The following is an 18774-nucleotide window of genomic DNA, read 5'->3' as shown; positions in this document are numbered from 1 at the left end:
TGTCTTATTCTCTTTATTTCTCATTGTGCTTTCCCTTCCCTTCTTTATAATGAAAATAAATCTTGAGTTGTTGACTTTTGTAAGGCATTTCATTGTTCCAACAGATGTTTAAAGTGCTATTTAATTTTGCTTGTTCACATTATTAATCATCTCCTTAATTTAAATTTTTTCATAAGATTTCTTTTTAAAGAAAGTACGATCTTCAGTTTACTAAATGAAATATAAAAAGCTTAAATAGAAAAATCAAGAGAAATGATATTTGATGAACTATCACTTTTTTTTACATAGGTTTCTGCTCTTTGTTTTAAACAAAGAAGGTAAAACTTTATACTTTGGGAAGAGATTTCTGTAGTTGTAGTAATAGTTCTCAGAGCTCCAACTGTTAAATTTGAACAGCATCACTTAGGCTGGGTACTCTCTCTCTTCCTTCCTAAGTAAACTTATACTTTCAATATTAGTATATAATGTATAATATGTGACCAACAAGTAATTACTTTGTTTTTCCCATGAAACACATGGAATACCTTTTATTTACTGGAAGTTCCCATTTTGAATGCACGTATAAGTATTTGTTTTACTCTGGAGTTTTAAGATTTTAGAAGATGTAAGTTTGCTCAGAGAAGGGTACAATTCTGAGATACAGGCAAAACTCATACCTAATAATTACTATTGGAAGTATATGAATATAGGTTGAGAACCCTGCTATGCAATATTTCAGAGGTTTTCTTCATCCCTCATATTTCTTCAATAATTTGACCTGGCATTCCTAATCAACAAGATCAGACAGAAAACAATCTGTAAATCTAATTATTTTTATAGCCCATCTGCTTCAAATTTTTTTCATCCAAATCAAGAGTAATTACTTTCTTGGGGTTCTTGAACATGATTTTTTTCTTTCTTTCACTGAAAAACTTCAGTTGGAGTTTTTGTTGGCAGCTGGTCATATGCATGAGAACTTGTGCTATTTGGCGGACTCTGACAAGGTATTATTCACAATTGTTAAGCCTTTAATGTGAGAGTGTCTTTTCTAAGCTAATATCTACCAGCTTTTTGCAAATGTAAAATTTATAGTTTCTTGATAAATCTATAAATAGTAACAAAGTAAGTATAAGAAATCTAAACAACATTTTTGTGTAGATACTTACAGCCTTATTAAATTGTTACATTGCCTTTTACTATAACATTTTACTATTTGCATAATCTAAAAGTTTTATTATTACTCTATACTTTTTAATTGAAACATAGATACCCATGTTTTATACTTAATCTAATCTTTTTCTGACACATTGTATTTGGAGAGTACTAATGTCATTATGAAACATTATAAAAGTCAGTTAAAATATCTTCTATATGAGACATTTTAGTATTATTTGACTGCACAAGCATAAATATTCTTCCTCCTCTCAAACGCTAACTGCTTACAACCTGAGAACCAGACAGTAGAAAAATAACACTTTTTTTCTTAATATTTATTATGACCTTAGTAATGCCTAAGAAATTATTAGATACCTTTTAAATAAAGACTTCAGAAAGATGACCGTACATTTTTCCTTATTGTTAAAAGTAAACAGTGATACATATAAATGATATAAAATAAATAATACAATTGATGATGAATTGCATGAAAAGGTGCATCATTATTATATAAACTGGCTTTGTAAGTATCAATAGCCGTGTTTTGAAAGCACACAGATAAAGTAAGTAGTGGTTCTGTTATGTACCTCTTTCAAGTAACTTTCTGCCTTTGAGCCAAGGCAAGCAATACAAATAACCAAATAAAAGGCAACAAAAATGTTAATGGAAACATTAACATTTAGTTATAGTTTATCTATTGATATTTTATTTTCCACATTGATGGAAAACATTACTAATAAAAGGAGTCAGAAGAAATATGCTAAAAACTAAAGCCTGGCTTTGGTTGGATATTTTATAAGGTATATGACTCAATTGTCACTATTAAAACCTAAATATGAACTTTCTCTACCTGAATTATTTCTAAAAAATATAAATTTGGTAAAAGTTGAAAATGTCTACAATTCTAAAGGCGCTGGAAGGATTATCAGTGTTATAAATATTGGCAGAACCATGTAAGCACTCTACAAAGTTCACTGCAGAACCATTTTAAAGAATAAATTGAGAAGCTTTAGTAAGCATTGTGTTTACTTTTTTACAAACAGTTTCAATATACAATGCATTAACCATATAAGATGCTTTCTGATCAGTAGAATTACTTTGTGAAGGCCTCAAAATTAAAAAAAAAAAATTCTACAGAGATCGTTTTGTTGGATTTTAGCAAGTTATGCATGTGCCTCTTTGTAATAATTCTTCATTACACTGATTAATTCTACATAACATGGTTGACAGCATCAGTTTAACACTTTAGATTAACTGCTTAATAAATAACAAATAGAACATTTTCATTATTAGTAACATTCAGCTTTGAAAACTCTATATTCTTTTTTCCCCTCAAGTATAGTCAAATGTTTCACCATCTTGTGATGTGTGAACCTTATAAATCTTTATGTAATGTTGAATATTTGGCTATTAAATCTCTAAAAACCTCTTCATTTAATTTCTAACATTATAATTGACCCTGAAAGGACAGTCAAGAGTTTGTATTGGTTTTAGAATTAAATTGACATAGAGAAAATATCATACAATCATTTGGAAGAATATATTCAATCATAGACATAATTTTCATCCTATGTTTATTACATTCTTCATGTATAAAACATATCTCTTCCCCTAAGGATTAGTATATGTATCAATACTTGTGTACAACAGAGATCATGTATAATATTTTTTTATCCCAACTGATAATAAGAGAGTCACATTTTGTCATGATGCACTATTGAAATAAAATAGATTTTGCATGTTTTGTTGCTCATATGGAATGAGGCTCTGGGTTGATCATTAGTTTAGTAATTCAGGCATGAAACCATGATCTTCCTGTTTTGATAATGCCACAAAATATATTTTCCACTGAGATAGTGTTTAGTAGAAATTGTCTTTTCAGTTTTACTCAGACTTTTTTTAAAAAGCCCTTATCTGTCATTTTATTTAATATGAAAGTCTAAGATGTTTAATACTGATTTATTTATTTCTGCCTTGCAGGAGAGGTTATGGATCAGAGGTAAGGGCTTTATGGTATTGATGTCATAACAAGCGTAGTAGGAAAGTACTTGTGTAATAGGGAAGACTAAGGTACATTCTTTTGAACTAGGTTGTTTTCTTTGATTTCAACAAAAACGTATTAGTATGTTATGCTATTTATTTTCTTTTATATATGTTGCTTCCTTGTTTTGAGGTTTTAAGTCTGTTATTGAATGGTCAACGATCAACTTGCTTACCTTTTTAGGGATGCATTTCTTTTGTTCTGCATTGCTGTTACTCAGTATTCTGACATTTCCCCAAAATTCATTTGTCTAAGGCTAGACATCTAATTTAGAAACTAGGATTACTGCCTGTAGTCCCAGCTACTTGGGAGGCTGAGACAGGAGAATTGCTTGAACTGGGAAGGCGGAGATTGCAGGGAGCCAAGATCACGCCACTGCATCCCAGCCTGGGCGACAGTGAGACTCTGTCTCAAAAAATAAATGAATAAATAAACAAACAAACAAACAAACAAATAAATAAATAAATAGGACTACTTAACTTCTGATCTTCTTACCAGTTCAAAGCTCCATCCTATCACTGTTGAAGCTTGAGATCCTAAAGATTTTAAAAATAATCAGAATGGTAGAAAGCTCTGGGTTTTCCACTGTGTTCATTTGATTCTGTCTTCAGAGAACCTACTGGGCATTCTGGCCAACAGTATTTGGCCAGCTGTACTGCAGGTGATGTTATCCATGAAGTCATTGTGAACCTAGTTTGATTTAGCATACAGCTTCTCAATCAAGAGAAGTATGTGACCTAATAAGTATATGACCTAATTGGATTACATTTTGGAATTCATTATGAGTAAAATAACTAACTCACCAACAACTGTATTATAAAAAGGATATCCCTTCAGTCAAATGGTTGTTCTACTAGCCAGTTTAAACAGTGGGTTTGATGATGGAATTACCTCCCAGAACCTCACTACCCAGTTTTCCAGTACTTAGTCTAATATGCTGTTTTCCCTCCAAAGAGTTACTAACCCCAAAATTTGAACTGTGTATCTTGTTTTTTTCTGTTGAAAGTCTGTATTGTTATGAAACGGATCAATGATGACTGTATTAGCTTTAAAGAAGTACAAGTGAAAGAAGGAAAAGTTAGGAAGCAATTCCTACCAAATCTGATAATTAATGACTTTCCTAATCATTCTGAAAACACACTTAATGTTTTAGTGCAAGAAATCCACACTTTGGTAAGGAGAAGAAATGGAGAGCATGTCTTAAATATGTTGATAAATACATACAACTTTATCATTTTGTGTGTTCTACTCTTCTTCCCAATGAACCTTATCATATTTAATGTGATTGGGAAGGAAAAAAAGAAAGGCAACTTAAAACAAAGTTAAACTTGATAAAAGTAATTATATGACACACAGTACTTTTAGAAACATAAATAACTCTTTGTACTGTGAAGCTTAACAAAACAAAAATCTGTATAGATTTCCTGTTTATTAAGGCTATTAAATTTGTCATTAACTAAAAGAGTGATGAAATTAAAACAAATGAATTATTATTTTATGTTCCAACATAAAGAATTAGTTAAAATATTTAATGCTTTTGGTAGCTAACACATGAATAATGAATAATCCCAAGGAAACACGTTTTAAACTGTCGCCTTTTTTTCCTCTCTTCTCAATCATGATCTACCTTTCCATCTGAATTATTTTCTAAATCTTTTTCTATTTTAATTTCCTTTGACAGCAACAGCAACTGCTGAGGCCCTCTCTTCTTAAACCAGAGGTATCAATTTTCATTTTCTTTTCAACCACACTGAGTCTTCACTGTGACTTTAAGATCTATTATATTAATTCAGGTAGGCAATGTGGCATAATTTTAAAGGAAAAGAAAAGAGTCTTTCAAAATAACTTAAAAAAAAAAAAAAAGAAACCGAGAAATCACCTCCTGAAGTTGTTCCACAGTTTTAGCCTCATTCTCTGGGAATTAGACAAATAAGGCCATTATTCCTAATAAATACAAGCCATTCATTGAATGAAGCAGTTAATGAAACTGATCAGTAGTTACTTGTCTTAATCAATCTGAATTCATCTATCCATTCCTGACGTCAGATTTAGCTTATGCAAAGTTTAAAGACAGAATGCTGATATCTGTACTTAAATATCATTTTATGTGGTTCAAAATACCTCTTTTGGACACATACATTACAAATTGCCTATGGCATTTTCTTCTGCAATGTGAAGAAGATTGTATAATAAATACATATTATTTTATTTACTAATGTTTGCATATGTAATTAAAAATAAAAATACAGTCATCCTACCTTAATTTTATGGCAAATTTAGTATTTCATAAGCTCCACTTACAAAAATTTTATTCCTTTTCCTTTAGTACAGAATTCTATCTTTGCTAAAGAGAGCCATTTCTTGGTTAGAATCTACTCTCCAAAATCTGGAGGTTGGGTGGCAGGAATATTAAACTTTTATAAGGTTTTAGCAAAAATTTCATGGAGACGTCTCCATAAAATTTGAATTGGAAAATTCAGGGTTGAAATCCAAACACCAATTACTTTATGCAAGACCTTAGTCAAGATATACATCTGCTGAACATCAGTTTCATCTTCTATAAGATGTTGGCAGTAGTATCTACTATGTAAATTCCAAACTCTACAACTGGAATGTAACAGAAATAAATTCAGTAAATTACAATTATTGTTGTTGTTTTTGTTTTGCATCAGTATAAATGTTTGTAATAATTAAATATTAAGTTAATTTATGTCTTCCCTATGTGGACAGCAAAAATGAATTTTAAAAATCACATTAAGTGCTTGATCTACCCAAAAAAATCACTTTGTAGTATGTTACTTTGCATACTTTTCTAAAATCTAGGATTCACCAACTAAGGGGTTGGTATAGTCAACTGGGACTGTGTGGAACAGCAAAAAGGGCCAGGATTCCATTGTTGGTTTAGGTTGACTCATGGATCTGACTGGTCATGAGTTCCTTCCTCGATTTTTTTTTTTTTTTTTTTTTTTTTTTTTGAGACAGAGTCTTGTTCTCATGCCAGACTGGAGTGCAGTGGCATAATCTCAGCTCACTGCAACCTCCACCTCCTGGGTTCAAGCGATTCTCCTGCCTCAGCCTCCCAAGTAGCTGGGATTACAGGCATACCTCACCATGCCTAGCTAATTTTTGTATTTTTAGTAGAAACGGGGTTTCACTATGTTGGCCAGGATGGTCTCCATTTCTTGACCTCGTTATCTGCCCACCTCGGCCTCCCAAAGTGCTGGGATTACAGGAGTAAGCCACGGCACCTGGCTCCTTCCTCTTTTTTTTTTTTTTTTGAAGGACTGATGCTCTACTCTTCATTCATGGGTGGTGAAAGCATCCAAGAGGTACCTTTTAGATTATTTCCTTCTGCTAGTTCTTATCCCTCTTTACTCAACTCAGAAATACAGAGTGACTGAATCAAGGGATGTCTTGCTGAGTTTCCTGAGTTCCTATCCCCATCCCTTCTATCCTTCTTATTACATTTTTAATGCAATTGATGTCATATGCATTGTAGCTAGCAAGAGCTGAGTGTTATTTTCCCTTTATGAAAAAAAAAAAGTATTTATGTAAAGAAAATTCTTTGATGCTGACTTCTAAAATCCAAAATCCACTCAGTTGCATTATTTCTCCATAAATATTTACTTGAAATTTTTATTTTGTCTTTCCTACTATTTCTTAATGTTGTTAAAAGTCTACTTCAAAACTGTTAGAAGTTATTTTCTCAGTATCCATATGTATTTAATTACACATTCATTGGTCAAACAGTTTGAAAATATTAGTTCTGAGACCTATTTCCTTCTTTTAAACCAGTATCTTTACACTGGGTTTTACATACCTTAAAATTCTTAGCTTTCCTATAGGAAACATGTTTTTACAAAGTACTTAGTTTGAAATAACTTAAATCTAGACTTTAACTTTGTCCCAGTTTCTTCCAGGTCTTTCTTAACCTCATTCCTTCACCCGCCTCAACCTTCCTATAATAAATACATTTTTGTTGAAATAAAACCTATGCTCATGAAAAAGTATAAAGCATGCTATATAACTAGATGAATTTTTACAGAGCACACATACACCTCAAGCTCCTGTGTGTCAACACCTAGATATCAGGTTTTCTTCCCCTACCACTGACCTGGCCTGTAACATATTCTTTAGTCTGTTCTTGAAATTTATATAAATAGAATGATACAATATATTTCATTGGTACCTGACCTGTATTGCTCAACATTCTGTTTGGGAGAATCATTTATGTTGTTGTGTGATGTAGTAGCGTGTTTTTCTCATGGACTTTTGCATTGTTGCCAGTTTGGGACTGTTACAAATAATGTGTTTTCTCACAAATGTTCATGTTTCTGTTGGGTATTTAACTATAAATTTAAGTTCTGCGAAAGAAGAAATGATTATATTTAATTTAGTACTATTGCCAAACATATTCTAAAAAGTTTTACCAGTTAGTAATCTCTAGAGACGTAGATGAGAGTTTTAGTTGTTCTGAGTCCCTGCAAATACATAGTATTGTTCATCGTGGGTTTTTCTAAATATTAGTCATTCTGGTGAACAAACTATACTAGTTTTAACATCAAACTTGGATTCCTTTAGAGTAGGTTCACAAACTATTTGTAAACTGCAAAATTGTAATATAGAAGAGGTAATGCAAATGTAAATACCTATAGGATCTAGGGTAGTAATGTAAGTGAATGGAGTTTATTAGACACAAAGAAATAGCAGATGGCAGATTTCATAGTGACTAAGGTGTAAATGTAGAAAAATGTTGTTGGGGATACTGTCTTAAAAAGGAGAGAACATGCTTACTGTAAAAATTAATCTGGTCAACTAGATTCTTGGAATCCTAGTGTTTCCATCTTTTTATTTTTCAAGAGAAACCAACATCCACATTTTTGATGTCATTTTCTGATTAGCACTGTTAGTAATGAATTCAATTTTTAAAAATGATGTTGGCCACACCAAGCACAACTGAGGATCCTTGTCCATATCGATCATGCAGGCTGCAAATTTCCACACTTTGTAAATGATATATTTGTGCCCTCAGAGGACAGCATTTTTTTCCTGACTCATTACTATTCCTGGATCAACAAAATTAAATTTTTATAAATAACAGATGATATAAATATGTACCAATCTATTTTCCTGTGAGTACCTATCCTTTTCCCTCTCTTCTCTTATTCCATTGCAAAATAAATTTGGTTAACCTTTGCCATTTAACCTGCTTAACATGTTAAAGTAGAACTGAAAAGGGAAATGTAGAGAAATTGCATTTGATAGTTATCAGAAACTGTCTTCACATGTATGTCTCAAGAAAAACACCTTTCTCTAAGAGTAGAGTTTGACAAAAATCTGTATGTTTAGAGTTTAGAACTAGAAATATTAAAAGTGCCTCTATTCTAACAAATTCTTTTTTTCCTTTAAAAGCCTTAAATTTAGAGGCCGGGCGCATTGGCTCACGCCTGTAATCCCAGCACTTTGGGAGGCCAAGGTGGGGCTGATCGAGACGTCAGGATCAAGACCATCCTGGCTAACACGGTCAAACCCCGTCTCTACTAAAAATACAAAAAAAATTAGCCGGGCGCAGTGGCGGGCGCCTGTAGTCCCAGCTACTCAGCAGGCTGAGGCAGGAGAATGGCGCGAACCCGGGAGGCGGAGCTTGCAGTGAGCCGAGATAGCGTCACTGCTCTCCAGCCTGGGCGACAAAGCAAGACTCCATCTCAAAAAAAAAAAAAACAAAAACAAAAACAAAACAAACAAACAAACAAAAACTACTTAAATTTAGAGTTAGCAGTATGTTTTAAAGTATAAACATCCTTGGGAAGCATCACACATTAACTTAAATTCTTGTTATCAGATGATTTTATCAGAACGGTTTTAATGAATAGAAGAATACTGGGTACTAGAAAACTGTTGGTGGGGAGATGAAAACAATGCTGTAGATAGTGTTATAATTTTTCTTAAGGCCAACATCTCATAATAATTTATCTTAAAATTGAGTTAAATATTAACTGTCTATTGATAATTTTAAAACACATCCAACAACAAGTGAAAATGCTCATCTGCAAGCTTTAACAGATTTGCCATTAGAAAAAATCTACTTTCCCCTTCAGGTCAAATTATATAACCTTATTTTGTATCAAATAGTTACAGCCAGAAAAAAAATGAATAGATTTGACTAACACTTTTAAATAGAGTTATTTTAATTGCTTTAACTGACACTTGTATTTAACATTATTTTGGCAGGAATGTTTTGAGAATCATCGAATTCTAGGTGTGGAAATCTGACTTTGAGCTGAAACGTGATAAGAATTTGTTTTCAAATATAATTTTTCTTTTTGAACAATAGGAATTATCCATGGAGTCTGGAATTGATCCTGGCCAGGAATATGGACAAGATTATTACAGTTATGATCATGGGTACATCTTCAGATTTTTTAATTCAGATTCTTATTTTAATATTTTATTAATAGGAAATTATTAAATGATTATTATTACTAGAATTTGTAATGTCATGTCAATCTCGTTGGTATAATATCTGAAAATGAATAGTATATCAAGCTTTAATTTTAACCAAGTTTTAACCATTTTTTCTATATTGAGTTCCATATTGATATTTTACATTGACATTGATTGCAATTCTAGAAATGCGGTAAAATTATTCAAAATTATTTGTATGGGAAATAGATGTCAAACATATTTGCTCAATTCCTAAATTCACCATTTCTTTCATATGAGATGTTAATGTTTTATCTGATCAGTTTAAAGTTTTGCCCAAGAGCAGTTGGGAAGCAGAAAACATACCTTAGAATTCACTGATAAGTGTCTCAAAAGTCACTTATACACATATAAGTTAGCTGCTTTCAAAAAAAAATACTGTAGAAAATTGTGAAGACCATTACAGACCATGTTTGAAGCAACTTTTTCCTACCAAGGTACAGATTTTGTGTTGTGAATGAGCCATTACACTTTTCCAAAGTATCTATTTTGTGTTCTGGATTCTTCAGCTAGTTGAGACACAATATGGCTTTTTCCTCGTTTTAGTTTCTCCAAAAACGAGTATCTGAAATAACTCAACTGTCTTTATTGTTATTCCAGGGTCCCATTATGGCAAAAAAATCACTGGTCATCAGGTAGCAGTTCTTACTCTACAGTTTTGTAGCTAGTTTACAGGGAGCCTGATAGGTGCTGTGTAAATATCTGTCTATTGAATGGTGGAAGAGAAAGAAGGAAACAGATCACTCATGGTAGATTCTACAGAAATCACATGACAAACTGTTTCAAGCTGTAAGTTTATATTTCAGGTATGAAATGCCTCAATATGGGAGTCGCCGTCGATTGTTACCACCAGCTGGACAAGAGGAATATGGTGAGGTGGTTGGTGAAGCTGAGGAAGAATATGAGGAGGAAGAGGTAATTACTGTAATTTTATTATGTAAGATAATCCATGAAAAATATTGTTTAACCCTACATGACTAGCAGCTATAGAACATTTCAACTTTTAGAAATTCCTTTCGTTTAGCACGTATTTTCCATAGAAATTTAACAATGCTGACCATTTCATTGCCTTGTCTTTGGAGGAAAATTAATTCTTGATAATTTAATTTATGTCCTTGTAAAAGTGTTAAACATTTGGAAAGGCCACAATAAAAATTATGTTTCCTAAAATTCTAAATCATGCTCCATAAAGATATTATAATCAAATATATTTTAAAGTTCTGCAATACAAAGGTTATTTTTGTTCCCACATTATCTAGCAAACTAAAAGTCATGAAAAAATATAGTCCCCATCTTTCAATTATCAGAGAAAAGTAAATTATTTCCACTAATAATTTTCAAGGAATTATGTAAATTATGTTTAAATTAGCATGACTCATTTCTATAAAATTCCTATACTTTGTCTTCACTATTTACCTGGCAAATGTATACAAAAACAACACTAACAACAAATAAATGTCACTGTGGCTTTAACATGTGTAAAATTTCATAAAATAGATTTATCATAAAATAAGATAAATCGTCATATTTTCATGATTATTGAAAATTTAGTTCAAGGGAATACAGAAAGCTATTAACCAAAGTCTAATGACAGAAGAAGGAAGAGGCAATAATTCTTTCTTTTTTATTTGATCTAAGATGCAAAATAAACTTTGAGTAACAAGAAGGAAATTAATGTATTTGGGTATTGTAAAGTACAAGCTAAAATAAAATAATTTACTTTCTCTTAATCACCTTCTGTCTATATGCAGTAGAAATTTTTGTGATTGTTTTCTTAAGCCAGTTATATAACATTCATGAAGCTATCACCCACAGATTCATTCCTGCGTAACTTACGTGGGACAAGGTCATATCATAGCTATCTCTAAGCTGACACTTCAATTGCATTTTCACAATTTTCAGGAAGAGCCAAAGAAAATTAAAAAACCAAAAGTTGAAATTAGAGAGCCTAGTGAGGAGGAAGAAGTAGTTGTATCTATCGAAAAACCACCAGCAGCTGAGCCTACATATACAACATGGAAGAGAGCCAGGATATTCCCCATGATTTTTAAGAAAGTTAGAGGATTAGCTGATAAAAGAGGAATCGTTGACCTTGAGGGTGAAGAGTGGCAGAGACGCCTTGAGGAAGACGATAAAGATTATTTGAAACTCACTCTGGACCAAGAGGAAGCAACAGAAAGCACTGTAGAATCAGAGGAGGAATCCTCCAGTGACTATACTGAATACAGTGAAGAAGAGTCTGAGTTCAGTGAGTCTGAGACTACAGAAGAGGAATCTGAGTCAGAGACACCCTCTGAGGCGGAGGAGAGTTCTACCCCTGAATCAGAAGAATCTGAATCCACAGAGTCAGAAGGAGAAAAAGCAAGGAAAAACATTGTGCTTGCAAGAAGAAGGCCCATTGTTGAGGAGGTCAAGGAAGTCAAGGATAGGAAAGAGGAGCCACAAGAAGAACAAAAAGAACTTAAGGTGGAAGAAGAAGAACACTCAGAAGAAGAGGAAAGTGGACCTGTCCCTGTGGAAGAAAGTACAGACCTTGAAGCTCAAGATGTCCCTGAAGAAGGCAGTGCAGAATCAGCTTCGGTGGAAGGAGGTGTGGAAAGTGAGGAGGAATCAGAATCAGGTAGTAGTAGCAGTAGTAGCGAAAGTCAGTCTGGAGGTCCATGGGGCTATCAGGTGCCAGCGTATGACAGAAGCAAGAATGCAAACCAAAAGAAGTCGCCAGGAGCAAACTCTGAAGGTTACAACACAGCACTTTAAAAGAGATCACAGTAGGTGGGAGTTTTGCTGTGATGAATGCTCTCGTGTGCAGTGCCTTCTGTGTGTTCTCCAAAGTGACACTTGAAAGGGAGGAAATTGATCATGATTTTGATATGACTTATGATCAGAAGCATGCCAGAAAAGTGAATATATATGCTGTCCAAATCGATTTGTATATTAGACTGTATTAGAGTAAAACTGACTAATCCTTCCTATATTAGTAAATCAGAACACATGCAATCAGCTAATCAATATTTAATATTTACTGGTAGGATTTTTGTTAATGCAATGTGGCACTATGTATTATCAGTGACACTCTGTCTACTGGAATGGATGGCATATATATATACACACACACTAATATATATGTTTTTATATCATCTTTCAAAATAAATACTAAGACAAGATTCAACAAATTATATCTTTAACAGTTTACTTTTGCATATATGTACATTTCAACTGGCAAAGGTATTATAAAAATTATGAACATCTTCAAATAAGTTTGTATCTGCAACTCCAAATATTAGGAGTTCAATTAAATAACATTTTCAATTAAAAATTATTACAGCTTAATTTCTGTTTATTATAAGCTACAGTGGATTTAAAAATAAATGTAACAGTTATAAATTTTTTTCTAGGTAAATAAACTATAATTTTGAAATATAGTTCTGAAAATCAGAATGCATGCAATGTGTTGATAGTTCATATATTCCAAAAATGCAATACTATTTGAGAAAAACACAGTATTGCTTAACCCTTGCTTCTTGCTATTTTTAATGTTGCTTGGTAAAAGTCAAATGAATTTGTGAAAATGTCCAGTTGCTTACAAAAGGAAAGTTTAGTATAATTAGCTTTCAGTTTTGTGTATTACTAGGTAAATGATGCAGACTGAGAAGATATTTTCCTTTAAGTTAGTGTATTTAATTGGACAACCCAGAAAACCAGGATACATCAAGTAAATAAATGCATTAAATTATACATCAAGTAAATAAATAAAGTCAAGTAAATAAATGCATCAAATTATACAAAATGCATTAAATTATACAAAAGTTTTGGCTAACTAGAGAAAACATTAAAAATTAGAATCATGTGGTTTAAAAATATTTTTAAAATATTGGGAATAGAAGCATTACTATGAACAGAATATACTAAAACCGTTCATTCCTTTCAATTTAACTTTCCTGAATAGTATAGCAGCTGTCAAATAGTGGATCAGCTCCTTAAATAAAAGTAATACATTTTTTTCCATGTGGATCGGCAATTTGATCTAAAAGAATACATGTGTTTCCGGAAATGTCTGCTTTCCAACCCAACAATACATTTTTCAAACATTAATAAGCCCTGAAGCCAATAAAGGATTGGTGAAAAGAAATGTATGTTAATAAAGACTGGCTTCCTTCTCTCTCTCTTGAGTGATTTACCTTTGATAGCTTTCTAAATGTCATGGCTTTGGATTTCACAGGCAATGTAATTGTTGCCTTTTTAATTTCTTTGATAGTGACTCACATATTTTTGTTTATTTTGTCAGTGGGCAAGAAAAAGAATGATCAAGTTAGTTGTAGATCGAGAGTATGAAACCAGCTCAACTGGAGAAGACAGCGCTCCTGAATGTCAGAGACACCGTCTTCACCATCCTAGTATCCACAGTAATATCAATGGCAATATATATATCGCACAGAATGGTTCTGTGGTGAGAACCCGCCGTGCCTGCCTCACGGACAACTTAAAAGTTGCTTCCCCTGTTCGATTGGGAAGGCACTTTAAGAAACTAGACAAGTTGGCAGTGACACATGAGGAGAATGTGCCTCTGAACACATTATCAAAGGGGCCATTTTCTACTGAGAAAATGAATGCAAGACCAACTCTGGTTACATTTGCGCCTTGCCCTGTGGGGACTGACAATACAGCGGTGAAGACACTAGGGAACAGGCTGAAAAGCACAGTTGAACAGGAGTCCATGATTGACAGTAAGAACATCAAGGAGGCTTTGGAATTTCATAGTGACCACACACAGTCCGATGATGAAGAGCTTTGGATGGGTCCCTGGAATAACCTCCATATACCAATGACAAAACTGTGACCAATTTTTTTAAAAGATATTTTAATTTTTACTTCCGTTTTTAATAAACCGTGCTTTTTATTGTCACTGAGAAGACAATGTATGGAATTTATATCGTGCACACAAGCTAAAACTTTGAACAATATGCTTTAAAATTTTAAAAGAGACAGATTTGCATCCATATTGTTATCAATTAATTGTTTTTTCCAGAAAATCCTTTGGACATACTTTCACTAAATAACCTATCGTTTAAACATTTAGCTGTTTTGTTGGGTCTTGAATTTTTTTTTTGTTTTAATAAACAAGAAATAATTACTAAGTAATTTATATTTTATTGATTAATATAGATTATGCTTCATTTCTAGCTCCACAAAACCTTTTTAGTACATGTAATTTTATTTTCCATAGCCAAAAGGGCAAAAAGGAAGTAGAGGATATTTACAGGCAATGAGTTTATACAGCTGCTGTCTACACTGCCCTCATTTTTAAAATGAAATGAAAGCTAGAATTGCAAAGTAAAGTAAATGAGGGAATCACCTGTAAATTATTTTAAATCATGAGCTTGTTTTCTTTATTGTCCAGTATAAAGGGTTTCACATTTTACCATAAATACATTTATATCTTGACCCTTTAGGAAACCACTTGAAGTCATATGTCTTTTTATCAATATTATTTACAATATTCCCTGATCCCTCTATCTCATATCAAATATGGTAGATAATTAAGTTTAATCACTCGAAGTTAAATAATTGTTTGGAGCAACATGGGAATCTCACCATTAGCAAAGCTTTTAGGGAAGTGAGAAAGGTTCTAGTAAACAATAATGCATCTAGAATGACAATTTCATAATGGAAGACATGATGAGAATAGGGAAGTCTCCCATTAATGTCACTAGACTTTAATAGTTTGTAAACCCAGCATATCAGAGTAAAGGAATTTGGCAGGGTCAAAATTTATATAATATAGGAAGCCTATAAAGGCTATGAATTCATAACTTCAAATGTTGTGTTTAACTTCTTCCATTTTCAGTTTATTTATAGAATTTTTTAATGCACATATTTATGTGCCTAAAATCCAGAACCAGGAAATCATTACCTGGGCATTTTTTAAAATCAAAGAACATAGTCTTGATTTTTTACCATTGAACAAAGCACAGTGTTTCATCATAAATAGAAATGAAAACAGAATTTCCTTTAAAAAACTTGCCTTGTGTGTTGCTTATTTTCCAGATGTAAAAAGAATGAAACAATATAGATTAAGAGAATTCAGCATTCTATTGAATATTACTTAGTATGATATAGATGTAGCTCACTTCAAATTTTGCACAGTATTGACCAAGTTCAGGTTTTAATGAAATTTCCTCATGCATGCTTAATATATGGTTGAAGGATTGAAAAATGCACTATTATTTATTTCCCCTTACATGTTTCACATCTTAAAAATTGTTTATTATTATGCTATTTCCTTATTTCCAAAGTGAATGAATTGTATTAATATAAACTTGCCAACTTGTAAGAGTAGTATATTTTTACTTCAGATTTCCAAGAAAATATTTGAGATCAAATACAGTAACATCTCATCTGCCTTATTTTATTGAAAATTAATGCATTCCATACCCTTGGAAAAAAAACAAAAAACAAAAAACAAAAAAAAACCTAGTGGCATCAGCTAGGAGATTAGAAACATAGAATCATGACCATACTTCCTAGTCTACCAAACAAGCATCCACATTTTCAAAAGATCCTAAGGTGGTTTATATGCATATTAAATTTTGGAAGCAATGAAGTCTGGGGCTTATTCCTTTAAGCACCAAAGCCAGGGTTTTTAGTATAGGATACTTTGTATAGGAATTAGATTGAGCATGTACTTCTCTACTAATTCAATCAGAGGTCATCAAATATAATTTATTATTATCTTGATACCCCCAGATCATCTCAGTCAGCATCCCATGATACTCTCTCTATATACAGCTTCATATTGTGTTTTTGTCCTTTGATTTCTGGCTGTGACATTTAACTTATTCTGTTATTGTGCCTTTCTCACAGTTTTTTTTTCTTTCAGTTTACAGCTTCTAGTATCCTGGTGGGAAAGTTTGTGTTTTTGTTTGTTTTCTTACTGTTGAAAAATCATGAAGCTTAAGATGGGAATTAGGTACATGGATTCAAGCAAATGTTTTGCGACTCTTAGATGCTTTCTTTGGTTACCAGTAAATTTGGAAATCTGATGTTGGTGGAAGTCTCATGGCCTGATATATGAGATGTCACTGTATTTTAAACTACATTTTTTATGAGAAAATATGCAAAATTTTACAAACCACTTAGCATACACATTTCAGTAATTTAAACTTGATTATTTCCTTATAAACAATCATGAAGTCAATCTATTACTTAATGGAGATAGCATAAAGAGAAGCAGAATTTACACAGAGCAACCAAACCAAATATTTGGTCAGTATATTTTGGGTAGACGAGCAGCAAAATTATTACTAACTAAATAAATCCGAATCAATTTAATAGTTACTTTAATAGAAATTTCACTAGTCTATAAATCCCTGACTCAGGATTAAAACTGTGGAACCCAGAAGAAATACCCAAGTGTGTTTAATCTTAAGAATACTTCATATAAATAATGTTTCAATATTTATAAAGAAATTGGTTGTTATTTTTCCTAGAAAGATGTAGGAAGGTTTCCTTGTGGTTCTCAATCATCACTAGCTTCAGTCAGGCAGAAGAAACAGCAGGTCTTGGCTAATCAAGATGAGAACAGATGATGTAAAGACTAATATTGCAACCTGTTGATTTTAGGTCTTGTGGGCATTAAGAGAAAGCAGAGGAAGAATGAGAAAATATAGTCAGAGTGACATAGGACATTTGTGACAATGACCATCGAATCACAGATGTTAATCTCCCTCTCTCAATTTGTCTTTTTCACTAATTACAGACTCTGAGAGTTGTAATAGAATCGCAACTGTAGGTTGGCCAAAACTATCTTTTTAAAATACAGAGAAAAGTTTGCCTTGAATTTTATATGTGATATGTCATTTATGTTATTATACCACATTGTTCACAGGGATGTTAAAACGTATTATTTACTTAAGTGGTTGTTCCAAAGGTGATTCAGTAGTTACTATAAAATATTGTTTAAAAACATTTTTATATCATAGAGCCAGAAGTAACTGAATATTGACTCTCAAGGGAAGACATTTTCTTTCTTTTATTTCATGAGCTTTGATTTTTCTCTTTCTCTGCTTCACCTTCTTCGTTTTATACCATAAGTGAGATTTATATACCACTTGAATTTAATTAGTAAAATAGGCAAAAAGTGCTAATAATCTATTCTCAGGGCAGATGCCTATTGGTGCCTGCAAATTACATAGCGATAAGGCTGAGGGATAGGTTCAAAATAATACTGAGTACTTACACATTTTATTGATAGTTTCTTTCTATTCCCAAATGGTATGTGAAATTTTTGTTCTAATTTTTTTATTGGTTTTCAGTAGTTAACTCTGATCTTTATCATAAGAATCTTTAGTTATAGATTGGTATTTTTTTCATTGCAATCTACTTTAAATTTTTGGTCAGTTAAGCACATGTATGGAAGATTCAAACATTGTCTATAGTTTGAAAAATCTATCGACACCTTCACTGCTTTCCAATTTCTTTATCCAAAACCTGTTCTTCCTTAACAAATATTATGTTACTGTATGAAGAATCTGAATTAGAAGTTTTAAGTTAAAATGCATTGTTATTCACTACACAATGTTTCAAAAATAAATTTTCATTTGAAAAGATGATTTCTCATTACTCTGTCAGGTGGGGATAAAAATCAGTAACTATTTTCACATTTATATGTTGAGTATTTCAGCCTGATAATAAAAGCCTGCTCTGCAACCTCTTATCTTAGAACAATGTGGAGGAAAGAAGTGTATTTTAAAACTTCTACCCAATCTTTTCTCATTTCAGTCATGTACTCATGCCACCAAGTTCTGAGAAGAGTGGAAACTGTGTTTCCTAACATACCACCTATTCATTTATATTTTAAAAATGTAATTACATAAACATTAAGGTTTTCACATATGATCAGTTTATTATGTTTATAGAAATGCTAAATGACAGCGTAAATGTGGCAAGAAGCAGAGTCAACATGAAGTTATATTCTGCATTTTAACATGGTTGAGTCTGACATTTCAGAGACTCATAATTTAACTCTCTCTATCCCCAGCTCCCACCCTCTATCTGTCTCCTTCTCTGTTAAAATATGCTCCTATTTCTCTGGTCACATGCAGCTTCTTGACTTTCTA

General features: G+C 32.4%; 1 protein-coding gene across 7 annotated transcripts in view; it reads left to right on the top strand.

Annotated features, from left to right (window-relative positions):
* The window catches only part of PCDH15 (protocadherin related 15), a 914927-nt gene extending 896665 nt beyond the window's left edge, over window positions 1-18262 (top strand). For 3 of the 7 annotated variants that reach the window (XM_031652624.1, XM_031652622.1, XM_031652621.1), the window contains 2 exons: window positions 10465-10573; window positions 13944-18262. In XM_031652624.1, coding sequence (XP_031508484.1) covers window positions 10465-10573; window positions 13944-14495 — 661 coding nt within the window. In that variant the 3' untranslated portion in view covers window positions 14496-18262. Of the gene's footprint in view, window positions 1-3114; window positions 3134-4856; window positions 4896-5752; window positions 5763-6502; window positions 6505-9509; window positions 9581-10464; window positions 10578-11560; window positions 11752-13943 lie in introns of those variants that run through there. The other 4 variants (XM_031652623.1, XM_031652626.1, XM_031652625.1 and 1 more) reach the window with 4 other exon arrangements.
* Window positions 18263-18774: the final 512 nt, after the last annotated feature.

Source organism: Papio anubis, chromosome 11, assembly GCF_008728515.1.
Source record: "Papio anubis isolate 15944 chromosome 11, Panubis1.0, whole genome shotgun sequence".
NCBI lineage: Eukaryota > Metazoa > Chordata > Mammalia > Primates > Cercopithecidae > Papio > Papio anubis.
The sequence above is the reverse complement of the archived record's forward strand: the minus strand, read 5'-3'. Positions and strand labels throughout refer to the sequence as shown.